The sequence below is a fragment of the Gallinula chloropus genome (assembly GCF_964237585.1).
Source record: "Gallinula chloropus genome assembly, chromosome: 2".
Taxonomy (NCBI): domain Eukaryota; kingdom Metazoa; phylum Chordata; class Aves; order Gruiformes; family Rallidae; genus Gallinula; species Gallinula chloropus.
This window is the reverse complement of record NC_140086.1, coordinates 137,552,098-137,564,308: the sequence shown is the minus strand read 5'-3', so window position 1 is coordinate 137,564,308 and position 12,211 is coordinate 137,552,098. Positions and strand designations below refer to the sequence as shown.

Here is a 12,211-nt window from a genome sequence, read left to right as displayed (position 1 = left end):
GTGAATTATTGATGTGGCTTTCTTCGTAGTGTTTTTTGAAAGTTGCCTCAATTAAGGATGTATTTCTTTTAAGGTCACCTTTAGAACACTTTTAAAAGAGTCTTGATGCCCAAATGAAACTACTCTTGAATGTGTTTTAAATGGCTTTCCAGTGGGAACATGCTTTCCTTCCAGTTCCTGGCCCTGTGTTGTGGGGGCATAGAACAGGGAGACACTGGTATTTTTTTCTGGTAAATGGAGTTTCTAAGATGGGAGCGTTTATCTGCTAACCTTGTCCTTAAGGGGCTCGCTTGCACCCATCTCCCTCTGGCAGCCTGCAGTCACTGAGACCTGCAGAGCAGGCAGCTGCCAGGTCCTGGGCTGCTCCTGTCAGCAGCACACACTGTGTTGTGACATTCAAACTTGGAGCTTTGTTGTCTGTGAACACTGGGTGTCCTGTGACGCTGCTGAAGACCAAGTCCCAAAATAAACACAGAAGACAAGTACCACATGGGCCCAGAGCAGCATCGTGTTGCTAATGAGAACTTGGCATCAGATCATAAAACTCTCTGTTGAAGAACTGTGCTTGTGAGAGAGGGAAGCACTTGTAGCGCTTCTGGAATGTCTTCACCTGCCAACTTGGGAGAAGGCCAGCAACTCTTGTCTTTATTCCCCAGAGAAAGGCCTTTTCAGTGCTGGCATAGATTGCAGAGGGGATAGGAGGTACTTGAAAGCTTCTTGAAATGTCATTGTCATGTCTTTAAAGCTCTGTGAAGCATTAGTAAGAGTGCTTTGTAGTTTTTGAGTTGACTAAAACGCAGCTTATGACAACCTAGTGTAGAAAACCCTATTTTTGTTTGCTTCAGTAAATCTGGGAAAAGACCTTTTGACACCTAAGCTTTGGTGTTGCAATAGTTTATCCTGTAGCATTTCTACTAGGAGTTTGTACCTGAAGTACTGGTAAAACCCATGAAATACTCATTGTGTTCTGTTTGTCTTTTCCAGGTGGTTTTTCATGGGATGCTGTTTGCTTTTATTTATCTGGCATTGCAGAAACGTCAGATGATCTCAGAAGGAAAAGGAGATCCTCTTTTCTCCAGCAGAGTGTCAAATGTTTTATTATTTATTTCAATTGTATCCTTTTTGGTACGTACCAAGTATAACTGGGTTTGCAAATCTCTAAAGACCTTTTCTGAAGTTCTTGTTTGGAAATTACGTTGATTTAAAGCAACAAGTCTTGATCTGGAGATGCTTCAGCTGTGTTTTTATGCACAGCCCAGCACATCAGAATAGCTTACCTCTTGTTTCCATTTTTAATGTTCCATGTAGTTGCTACACAGACTGATTTTTATATCTTTCAGACCTACTCTATTTGGGCAAGTAGCTGTAAAAACAAGACAGAGTGCAATGAACTACATCCTTCTGTTTCTGTGGTGCAGGTAATTATAATTATAGTCCTTTTCCTAACCATAATAGTATCTAGTCTGTTCTTATTTGGGCTGTTCTAAATATTTTTTTTAACTATTGAGGTTTTTTTAGCATGGAGTGTCAGATACTGAGTTTCATTCTTATGTCTGAAAGTGAACAAGGATGGAACTACATTGCACAGTGTTTGTCGTTGCCTCTACACACTGAGGTCGCATACTGTGGTGTGCGTTAGATTAACCTTGGTGTCCTTGGTGTGGGTTTCACATGCACCAAGTCCAAACCCAACTTTGACTGATTGCATAGCAGCAGAGAAGCAGCAAGCTGTAGGGAAGCAGGAGTGTTTGGGAGGTGTTAGTGTAGGAAGCAACTAGGGGACCCTGCAGGCAGAGAAGAGGTGGGCCACAGCGGCATGCATGTGGCTCTCTTAAATTGAGCTTTTCTTCTTACTGTTCCTGCTGCACCACTGTACCCCGGCTCTCATTCTGTGCTGTTTCACAAGGGGCAGCACGTGCCACTTAATTTTTTAGTATTAATTTGTCCATCTCACCACTCTCTCTTTAAAAAATGAGGGTTAACTCAGATTTGTGGCCACCTTCATCGTAGTCTAATAACATTTTTTGTGGCCACGTCTAGTAAAGGTACAGTAATACATCCATCAACATCAAGTCTGTGATTCTACTGAGGATGCAAAAGTGATTTGCTATGCTATAAGAATATGTGCAAGAGATTTGCAGGTTTAAGACCTACTTTTAAGTCTAAAGTGCATGGATTTTTATTTGGTATATAAAGAAAATCTAACGCATGGTGCACTTAAATTTAAACAGTGAAAATGAATAGACCTTCTGTGTGTGTGTGTGTGTGTGTGTGTGATCTGCCTGTCATCCACAGTCACTTTTTTTTTGTTTTTACCTTTTTATAAAAGATTTTAGCTTTCGTCCTCATCAGGAACATTCCTGGGTACGTCCGATCTGTGTATAGCTCATTCTTTGCTTGGTTTGGCAAAATTTCTCTAGAGGTAAGTAGGAAGATCAGAAGTGTGGTGAAATGATACTTGGGAGTGTAGGGTGGATTTGTATCTCAGTTGTAGTGTAACATGCAAATAGGGAAATCATTGACTGGCTTATTTCATGCCGTGACGCTGCGTTTGAGCGCTTCTAGCGCCATGGCTTCCATCTACATTTAAAGCTTAAAGCTGAAATGGCAGCCTCACAGTAGCACACGTCCTTCTGATGCTGTTTTGGGGGGGTGGTAGGGTTGTGAGAGCAAGGATTCACTGCTGGAGTGAGCTGGGGGTGCATGCAGTTGGAAGATAAAAGTTGAAGCCAGTTGAAGAATCAGCATGAATGACACAGCTATGAATGTGTTTGCCTAGAAAGCTTCCTGGCAGTAATGAACAAATGTGACTTTGCAAACAAAGGTGTTCTTAGTGCACGTTGTCTTGTTCCACCAAGTTGGTATTTTGTAAGAGTAGGAACTGTCTTGCTTTCCCTTTTATTTGCTGTTTAGTAATATTAAATGTTCAGTTTTCTTGTGTTACTAAAATATGTTTTAACAAGGGAAAGGAGCTCAGAGGAGAAACTCGCTGTACCACAACGAACGTGTAGCAGGGGGTTTGCAATCTTGTTTTAAAGGAACACGTTGTCACTGCTCTGGTTCCACATAAACCTTAAGGTGCCAATCAGCCCCAGGGACCTTTGCATTCATCAGCAGTTAAAGCTCTGCCTTTTATTTGCAGGCAGGCTAGTTCAGCCCCCCACCAGAGATACTGTAGCTGAGCGGGGGTGTATTTCTCCTCTGTCCTGACATGATGTCAACGATGTGCCCCTGTGCCATATTCAGTTAAGGGCTAAGCAAGCCCATTTTGCTGTGCATTGCTACTAACAGTTTTGTCTTCTAGCAAAGATGAGTGGAAATCAGCTTCTCACAGTATGTTATTTAATCATAAATGTCCGATGTAAGCAGCAGTACAGTGTGCTAGTGATGCAGTAGTAATAATTACATGCTCCTCTGTAAGTCGAGATGTTTCTAGGTAAGGACGATTAAACTCACTCTTCTTTTCTTTCAGCTTTTCATTTGCCAATACCACATCTGGCTGGCAGCTGACACGAAGGGGATCTTGGTGCTCATTCCTGGATATCCAATGTTTAACGTGCTTGTCAGCACTTTCATATTTGTGTGTGTGGCGCACGAAATCTCTCAGATCACGAATGATCTAGCACAGATCGTCGTTCCTAAAGATAACTCCACTCTACTGAAAAGGTTGCTGTGCTTGGCTGGATTTTTTTCTGGACTACTCCTCTTCTCAGCAGTGCAAGATCAGTCGAGGCATTAACTTGAAAAGATCTTGTGCCTCATCCTGGGGTACAAGAAGACATTTATATGAAGTGTGTGGAGAATGTATATAGTGCAAATGTACATATTTTGTGTGTGGGAACAGCTTCCTTGAAGAACCTGAGAAACAGGACCGCGCTGTACAGAACTGCATGTGGAAAGGAGCCTTTTCTACTGGGTGTATGTTTCTCTTTTCATACCTGTGCAAACGTGGCAGGAAGTGAAGTGGCTCAGCAATACCACCTGCGTGTCACGGGATTGACTTTACCTCGGGCCGCCGAATGACGGGCGGGTGGCTGGTACTAGGGCACCACCGAACACGTGCTGTGATCGTTCTCATCAAGGAACAGAGCAAACTCGTGATCCTTCCCTAATGGTCACGTTACATTAACATGATGTGAAACATGGAACTACCGGTAAAACAGGGCATTTTTCTGAACAAAATGGTGGGGTTTTGTTTTTTTGTTTAGAAATGGGTATTTTGGGTGGAGATAGTTTATGTTGTATGGAACCCTTTATACGTGGAAATAAAAACTCATCACCAATTTAGTGATTTAAGGCTATATAGAAGTTTACATAGTATTTTATGGGGTTTTTTTAGAAATCTAAGATATTTTTCACAAATATGGTGAATCCTGAGGTGAATTTTTTGTTACAAAACAAATTCCTCCCAGCCAAATTGTTTGCTTTTCCCTGACTTTTCTGACCAACTGTGCGCAGACCTCTGTACAAACCCAGTGAACAGACTGAGTGACTTTCAGAGACTCAGCTCAGTGTGGAGAATTTTTGGAAGAGCTCCTACGTTTTTCCAGTCAGATGAAGTCCCGTTACACCCAACCCAATCTTAAGGAAACGGGAGAAGAGGGGAACAGGGATCTTTGAACCTCTCCCTGAGCCTTGATCTAGGTCTCATTAGGGAACTGGTGCCATATTCTACCCTGCAATAGTAGTCTCCTTACCAAGGAAGTGAGGCAATCTGTCAGCATTGGGAGGAGGGGGCAGTTGGTGGTCGCTTGCTGCATGCAGCAATCCGAGGCTCAGAATTACAAACGAAGCGAGATGGGAGCTGTTTGGGTGAACCTTTCCCCTTTTGTTTATAGCAGTGCCCACCTTCCTTATGTAACTCTGTCCTTTAGGGTGAACAGGAAAATGGAAAGACATATCCCTTCTGTGTGGCCGTGACGAGCTGTAATCTGTTATGGCCATTTCTTCACTGGGGTTTTGGTTGAAGTGATAGTTTGACCTCTAATTGCGTTTTTGTTTTATTCTTCTCCTGCTGACTTCTTGTAATTGTAATTCCACACTACTCAGTCAACAACATGAGCACGATATTGTTTCCCAAGTGTATGTGCAATCATGTACGATCATAAACTCCACGAATCCTAATCTGTGCCCTATGTGCTGACACGTACATGTTTTTGAGCTTATCCTCTTAAAAAACTGAACTCAAACCTTCGGCCACCAGTTAAGTACAAAAGAAATGTGTGGCAAGAATGGCTTTGATTATTTATTTCCCCCTGGGTGGAGAACAGTTTCTTCTGAAGCATAACCAGCCATTCATCATATAAAATGAAAACCAGATCATTCCACAGTTCTACTAAACCTGCCAGCTGTTTGGAAGCTGGGAGAGAGGTACTCAGCCAGTTGTTCTTTGGGTGCGTTACTGCGAGGCGGGGAAGTCACCCTCCTGCGCTGGTACCTTGGAGCGGCTGAAAGCAATGGTGTAGGTGAGCACTGAAGGGGGTAGGACACGTCACCTCCACCTATGCCAGTACTAGGAGCAATGGGGAACTGTGAGTTTGAGGGATAATTTTTTTGTTCTTCACAACTTTAAGTATTGTAGATATAATTTATCTGTTGTACAGACTCAGTTAAAAGATTTATTTTTAATGTATGAAATAATGCACTTGTTTACTATTATTGTACGTGGGGTACATATATTTTCTTTTCAGGTTATGTAAAAATATGACATAATTTAAACATTAAATAAATGTACTGTGGATGCTTCTTTTTGTAATGGGAGCAGCATCAATTAAGTAAAAACTTCTTACTGTGTGACATGAGCTGGGCTGCAGCTCACTGTTCTGCCTGGGTTCAATCACAGGTTACTACTGCAGTGTTTCTCCAAAGCCATGTTCTGGCTACCGTTACATCAAAGCAGGGCAGGCACTCGTATCCCCAAACAGGAAGAGATGACACTGTCCCAGCTTGGATGAAAGGGCGGCCAAAGCCACCCCTGGCGCTTGGGAGACTTGAGCAGCAGAGGTCTGGCGTGGCTTTTCCTCCTGGGTGACAAGCTAGAAACCGGCTGAGCGCTGCATGAAAGCAGAGGAACTGACTTGGCTTTTCTTCAGTCTGGCAACAAGAGGAAACCCATCCTTGAGCTGGCTCTGGGCTAAGTACCTGCATGAAAAGTGGAATTCCTGAAGTCACACAGGAAAGAGCCAAGAGGCTCCTCAAGCAGAGGAGGTGGTATCTACCATGGGCACCTGAACTATGTGGTCCAAGTCTTCTCCAGCCTTTCCAGCTCTGAGCCCTACATGGGCATCACCCCCAGTTAAACAGAAAAAACCCTGCAGGGTCAGCCCCACTGCAGCTCTTGGGACACTCCACCATCCCTGGCCGTAGAGTTAGCAACCGTAACATAAAGTTGTGATGTTTGGGCACCGTCACTTAAAATAACCAGGCAGCAACGTCGCTACATCATGTTTTCCTATTTATTAGATTTTACATTTGGTGTATTTACAGAGACATCTGAAGTGCTTTCGATTTAATTTGGCTGCAACTGTCACTTAATACAATATCAGTTCACACTGGCATCGTGCATCATTACAAGAGGCTGTGAATTTACTGTTCTAACTAGTTCTTGAGCCATGAAGTGTCTTTAGCCAGCACTACAAATCTATGCTTTCAGAGTAATTATTTTAATAAGTAAAAATAAATAATTTGTTATGAAACTTATTTCAAATGCATGTAATCTTCAATCATAAAATAGTTCAGGTGTGTCTAATGATGTAGGGGAACAGTGAGTCCTTTTCAGAATAGGTGGAGCACCTGCTGGTACAGGCTGACTCAATGGAGAAACCTCCCTAACGCTACTGGGACGGTTACATATTCGCACAAGTAAGACGGGAGCAGCTTGGTTGGTACTGAATTGATTGTCATGTCACCCTCAAGTTGCCAGAAATGGTGTTGGGCTCCAACCCCAATGCTATTTACAAAGTTTAGTCTTAGATGGCATTAAAAATCATTATTTAAAATCCATTCCATTCATTCCTGTCTCAAAGCACTGACAGTTCACACGTGGGCTGCAGCGGTAGGAACCAACAGCACTCTCAGTCACCAAACACTGATCACACTGGTTTTTTCACAGCTTGGCTGAGAGGCAAAGTTCTATTTTGCTCTAGACCTCGGTGTGCAGTTGGCTCAGCCACTTTGCACCGACAGCCATCCAAGCTGCTGGAAAAAAGGAGGGGTCTTTTAGGGGGCTGACTGATAAGAGCATTTCCTTGGTACCTTTGGGATGAGGTAGGTGTGACACGTGCCACTTTTTGAACATCAGTAGGGATGATGGCTCTCTATCCCAGCTGTTCTGGAGGCTCTCTGAGCTCTTCAATGTGGGTGACTGCAGCCTGAGCTACTTCCTGCTGTACAGTAACCCCTGTGGCTGCCTCTGTTCATCAACAAACTCACTGGGTCACGCTTAGTGTTTAGGGCGGCCCTGCACTCTCTGGTGTTTAAGGCTCGATGGTGTGTACACAAGACTGTGCTGCACTGAGCTCTGGTTTTATACTTGGCTGCAGTTGTTGTACTCGTTGAACAGAACGTGCCAAAGGGCAGGTCGGGGCTTGTTTCAACTCTGCCAAGGGGCTGCCTTCAGGTCCAAACCTATGCACATACCCTTGCTTGCTTAAAAATGCACATAAAAGAAGGGTTTGTGTTTTGAAGGGACAGGGCTATAGCTATAAAAAGAAAATACCAGCAGCTACTTTGGTCTTTCTGCAAACTCCAGCAACCTTCATTTACAATTTCTTCTTAACCTCAGCCTTAACTTCCTAAATCAGTCAGAATTTCCCTCAGCAGAGACCTCAGAAACCTCAGCTAAGGAAATCCAACCAGCATTTAGCAACCTTCTGCTTACAACACGATGTCCTGATGAACATCCAGCTTCTGAAAGAGCAGGTATTGCAGAAGAAAGACAGTGCCTAAGTGGCTGCTTAAACCAGTCTGATGCTTTGAGCTAAAAGCCCAAGAACTGTTTGGTACGGCGGAGACCCAGAAGTCCTGCGTTATGCAGCAGGAACATTTGTTTAAAATATGCAAAACAACAGGAGGTAAATTATCACCACCTACTGACAAGTAAGAGAACCTCAGCTGAGTTCCTTTTACAGCTGCCGAGACAAACGCCTCTCAAAATAGCCACCTCCCAGGAAAAGACGAGTTCAGTCAATCAGCTCCTTTTTAAGCTGCTACAAAAATAACCCTCAGTATCTTGGAGAGCTGGTTCTCCCACAGCTCCTGTGCCAAAGAGAACAAATATTGTGGAGGATGTGGAACTAAACTGCATCAGGGCATGAGGAGTATCGCCAGAAGAACATTTTAGTGAGCGTTATTGAAGAGTTAGAAGTTAGTCCATGTGCAGCCCAACAACATTTACCCTTCCTTACTCGCAGACATTAATTTCTGCTTACAAACTCCTGTCACAGTTTCTTCTGAGATAACCAGATGAATGAATGGACAGATTTTAAATGTTTATTGCTTACAAGTTGCCAAATATGCCAAACACCTGGTAAAGGACCAGAAACCCAATTCTCAGCAGGAGCACTTTGAGGCTTTCATCTGGGGTTCGGTGTGGGTTTTTCCCTCCCCAGAGGAGCTCTGCTCATGACATTCCGATGATCTACAGAATTAAAGCCTAGTAAATCTGGAACAGTATTTCTGAGCCTCATCATATTGCACAAGTTTTCAAGCTCCTACACTACCACTTTTCATGTGCATCAGCCCACCGACTGAGCCCGTGGTTCCTTGAACCTGGTGCTTACTTAGAAGCTCTGATTTCCCTGTTAAAACCTTCAGGAGAGATCACAAGACAGAATAAAGTTTGGTATTTATTAATACATATATCTGAAAGATTATTTTCTGAATGTAACAAATATAAAAAGTTATCAGTGTTTACAAAGTGTCCAAAATGTCCCAAGTACAAAAGGATACAGTACATTAGTTACACGGAAGCGATCGTACTCTCTGGCACGGAGACCATCGGAATACTGTGGGCATGCACAACAGACACCAGAAAAACTCATGCACCAGTCAGAACAAAGGAGGAAGTAAGACAGCTTTGCCGCTTTCTCCGATTACAAGTTCATTGCTTCTGTCAGTTTCCTTTCCTCAGGAATACCATTTACCTGCAAGCAGATGAGAATTTGCATAACCCATCAGTGGCAGAAGCTGCTGCAACAACGCTGAACCCGTAACTGGCAGCACAGCACAAACACTGATTGTCAGTCCCTCATCAATCACCATGCTAGAGAAACACAAGTACAACCTGGCCCAAAAGACAACCTGCAGGTGAACAAGCCTGTGTGTCACCTTCTGGGAAAGGAGAGAGTGGGGAGAAGACTCTACACCCGGGAATCTCTCTCTGTCTAACTGGGATCTAACAGGCATCACAGGAAGACTCTGGAGCTCAGAGAGGGACATGCAGTACACAGTGCACACATACTGTTCTCTCTGCTCTGTTACAGGAGTACCCTATAAACATTTCCATCTAAGCACCTTAAAACCATCCTTGGGAATTCTGCCAATAGACCACTATAAAACTACTGCTGGAGACCAGTCGCGGTTTTCAGCAGGTTAACAGCAACATTAGATGTGAGTTGCCACCTTTCAGACCAATCTCTCCCAGTTATGTTTTCACTATGTGAAGCAGTCAAGCATTATGTCAGCTACCAGGTCTGCATTTTTATCTAAGGTTAAGAAAATAATTGTTCCTTAATTCAGCTAGGTCAGTGGTTATTAGACATGGGCTGCTCTTCACACTGCCAAGGGTGGTCTTTTGCATTACTACGTGTGAGGCTTTAAAACAGAGGTGTCTTAGTCACAGAGGTGACCAACAGGATGTTAACAATCCTGAGCGTATTACTGGGAGTTCTCTGCAGGTAAGGGAGAAAACTGAACAATGAATGTCTGGGTCTGTAGTTTCCTTGGCCTTAAGAAAGTCTTTTAGTTCTGTAAATTTCTTATTTGCACAGATCAGTAAAACTGATTTCCAAGTTTGTACAAATGCTACTAAAAATCTCAGGAGCACCTGAATTCTGTTTTAAATCATCACATTCTAAAGATGTAACCTTCTGACAGCAGGAGTCACAGGCACCCCTGAGAAGATAACCTGCACGGGGCACACGCCATCGTGCCACAAAAGTGCTTGCAGTGGCATCCATTTATCTGCACTACAGAGGGAGGTGTCACTGTGGACTAAGAGAAGGGAACACTGTCTGTCCCAAATAGCTTTTCTCTTCTCCCCTGTTTCTGAGAGCTGGTCACAGGCAGCATCTGCAGTAACAGTGAAAGCACAGGTTCCTGCCAAAACAATGTACTACCAGAAACAGACACAGGGCGAATTCCAAGCTCTGTTTTTACAGCAGTTCTTCAGTACAGCTTGCAAGTGACAAACCCTTGCTACCTCCTACTTCCCACCTTTCTAGAGACTTCTCACTGCTGTCAGCACCCAGTACTACCAGGTGACTTTAAACCTTTTCTACTACAAGGGAGTCTGGCATTCCCAGGACAGAACAGGTCTAACAGAGGGGCTGAGCTGTGACACGTTCCTATTCTGGACAGTGCCAAGGCCACCCACTGCTGCCACTGCACGTACAACAAAGCACACCAATGGCCAAGCTAGCAGAGCTGCAGTCAGTTCCCGGGTTGGTGGTTGGTTTGTTTTATAAATGTGGTTTTGATTTCCAGATAACAACAACGAAAAGAAACCAAACCCCAAAAGCACCACCTGGGCAGAAGCATCTGTTATATACTTGCCTCAAATCTCTGAAAGGTTGTCATGCGAAATTCTCCTTCAATCCCCGAAAGCAGTAATGAAGAAGAAGGATTTTGAATGAAAAGACAGAGTTGCCTGTGTAACTCCCACATTCAAACACATCTTCCTCGTGGAGCTGTAGGTCCCATATCATGCTCAATACACATACAGCTGGAGTTTTGCCTAAATACTCTTTGAATATTCAAAATATCATATTCTGGCCTCTACGTTTTCCGTGTATGAACCTCATCCCCTTTTTCTCCCTGGCCATGGCTGCAGCTTTCTCTCAGACTGGATACATGAGGAAGAGAACGATCAGCATTCCCCAATGCTCTGATGGGATCATTCACAGCCTCAGTCAGCACGTTCTCATTGGTGAGAATGATGTAATAGTGATGACCAAGACAGGGGAAACCAGCAGCCTGGGTATTTGCCTCACCACACTCCCCAACATCAACTCTCTCTGTTTAGCAACAGCTTCTCCTGAGCTTAACTAATACTGGCAGGAATTGGAAATTTTGATTTCCTATCAAATTTTAGAGAATCTGACTGGTGTAACCCCAGCTGGGGTCAGGCTGTAACTCCAGCATCCCACGCTGAGCCCTAACACAGAGTTCCTCCTGCTTGTTCAACGGATCCCACTGCAAAATTTTCACTGATGTCCAAACAAAGATCTGGAATGACAATGCTGCCATGCCTCTCTACATCTGAAATGCTTCCCACTGCCCACAGACTGTATGTGTTTTGGCTCCTGATCCCTCCACACCGGTCACTTAACAGCGACCGTGTTTCTCAGTACTGACCTGCACTCTGCTGCTGCGGAATCTGAGTCTGATGCGGCAGGTTCCTACAAAAACAATTCGGTATCTTTAGTGCTCCCACACCAACTCTGAAGCACGTTACACACAAACGCTCAGTGTTTAAATTTTGGGAGTTTTCTTACACAGCAACAATCCATTTTCAGGACACAAATGCATTGTCAGAAGGCCAGCCAAGTCAATAAAAGAAAGAAAATTAGTGTTAAGGAGTAGTTCCTACTATTGTACTTCTCAAGTAGGTTCAAGGGCTCAGACTTGGTGAAGCGCCAGAGGTAACAACGGTCACTGGAGGCTTCTGATGTCACACAAAGTTTGGCTTCCGTAAATGATGAACAGAGAAAAGGTGACAGTCTCTGCAATTTAATTATTGACCATGGAATGAATGAATGAATGAATGAATGAATGAATGAATGAATGAATGAATGGTCAGCCAGTTTTACACATCGGCCCAGTTCACTGACCACAGCAAAGTCACATTTTTGTGTCCTGCTTAAGTGTCTGCTTTCACAGCTACCAGATATTAAGGTTGCTTTTACAGAAAGGAATTAGTGGTTGGAATGCAGGTGAAGCAGATAAAAACACTATGCACAATGTAAGGAAGCCTTTGGTACAGGCTTTGGCA

At 43.7% G+C, this 12,211-nt stretch overlaps 2 protein-coding genes across 4 annotated transcripts in view; one reads left to right on the top strand and one right to left on the bottom strand.

Annotated features, from left to right (window-relative positions):
- CASD1 (CAS1 domain containing 1) overlaps positions 1-3,907 on the top strand; it is a gene marked incomplete at its 5' end in the record, with an annotated part of 28,411 nt that extends 24,504 nt beyond the window's left edge. For both annotated transcript variants that reach the window (XM_084279897.1, XM_084279898.1), the window contains 4 exons: positions 985-1,125; positions 1,341-1,418; positions 2,330-2,422; positions 3,473-3,907. In XM_084279897.1, the coding sequence (XP_084136023.1) occupies positions 985-1,125; positions 1,341-1,418; positions 2,330-2,422; positions 3,473-3,739 (579 nt within the window). In that variant the 3' untranslated portion in view covers positions 3,740-3,907. The remainder of the gene's footprint in view (positions 1-984; positions 1,126-1,340; positions 1,419-2,329; positions 2,423-3,472) is intronic.
- Positions 3,908-8,912: 5,005 nt separating this feature from the next.
- Positions 8,913-12,211, bottom strand: part of SGCE (sarcoglycan epsilon) — a gene marked incomplete at its 5' end in the record, with an annotated part of 29,407 nt that continues 26,108 nt past the window's right edge. For both annotated transcript variants that reach the window (XM_084260431.1, XM_084260432.1), the window contains 3 exons: positions 8,913-9,143; positions 10,774-10,808; positions 11,575-11,618. In XM_084260431.1, the coding sequence (XP_084116557.1) occupies positions 9,093-9,143; positions 10,774-10,808; positions 11,575-11,618 (130 nt within the window). In that variant the 3' untranslated portion in view covers positions 8,913-9,092. The remainder of the gene's footprint in view (positions 9,144-10,773; positions 10,809-11,574; positions 11,619-12,211) is intronic.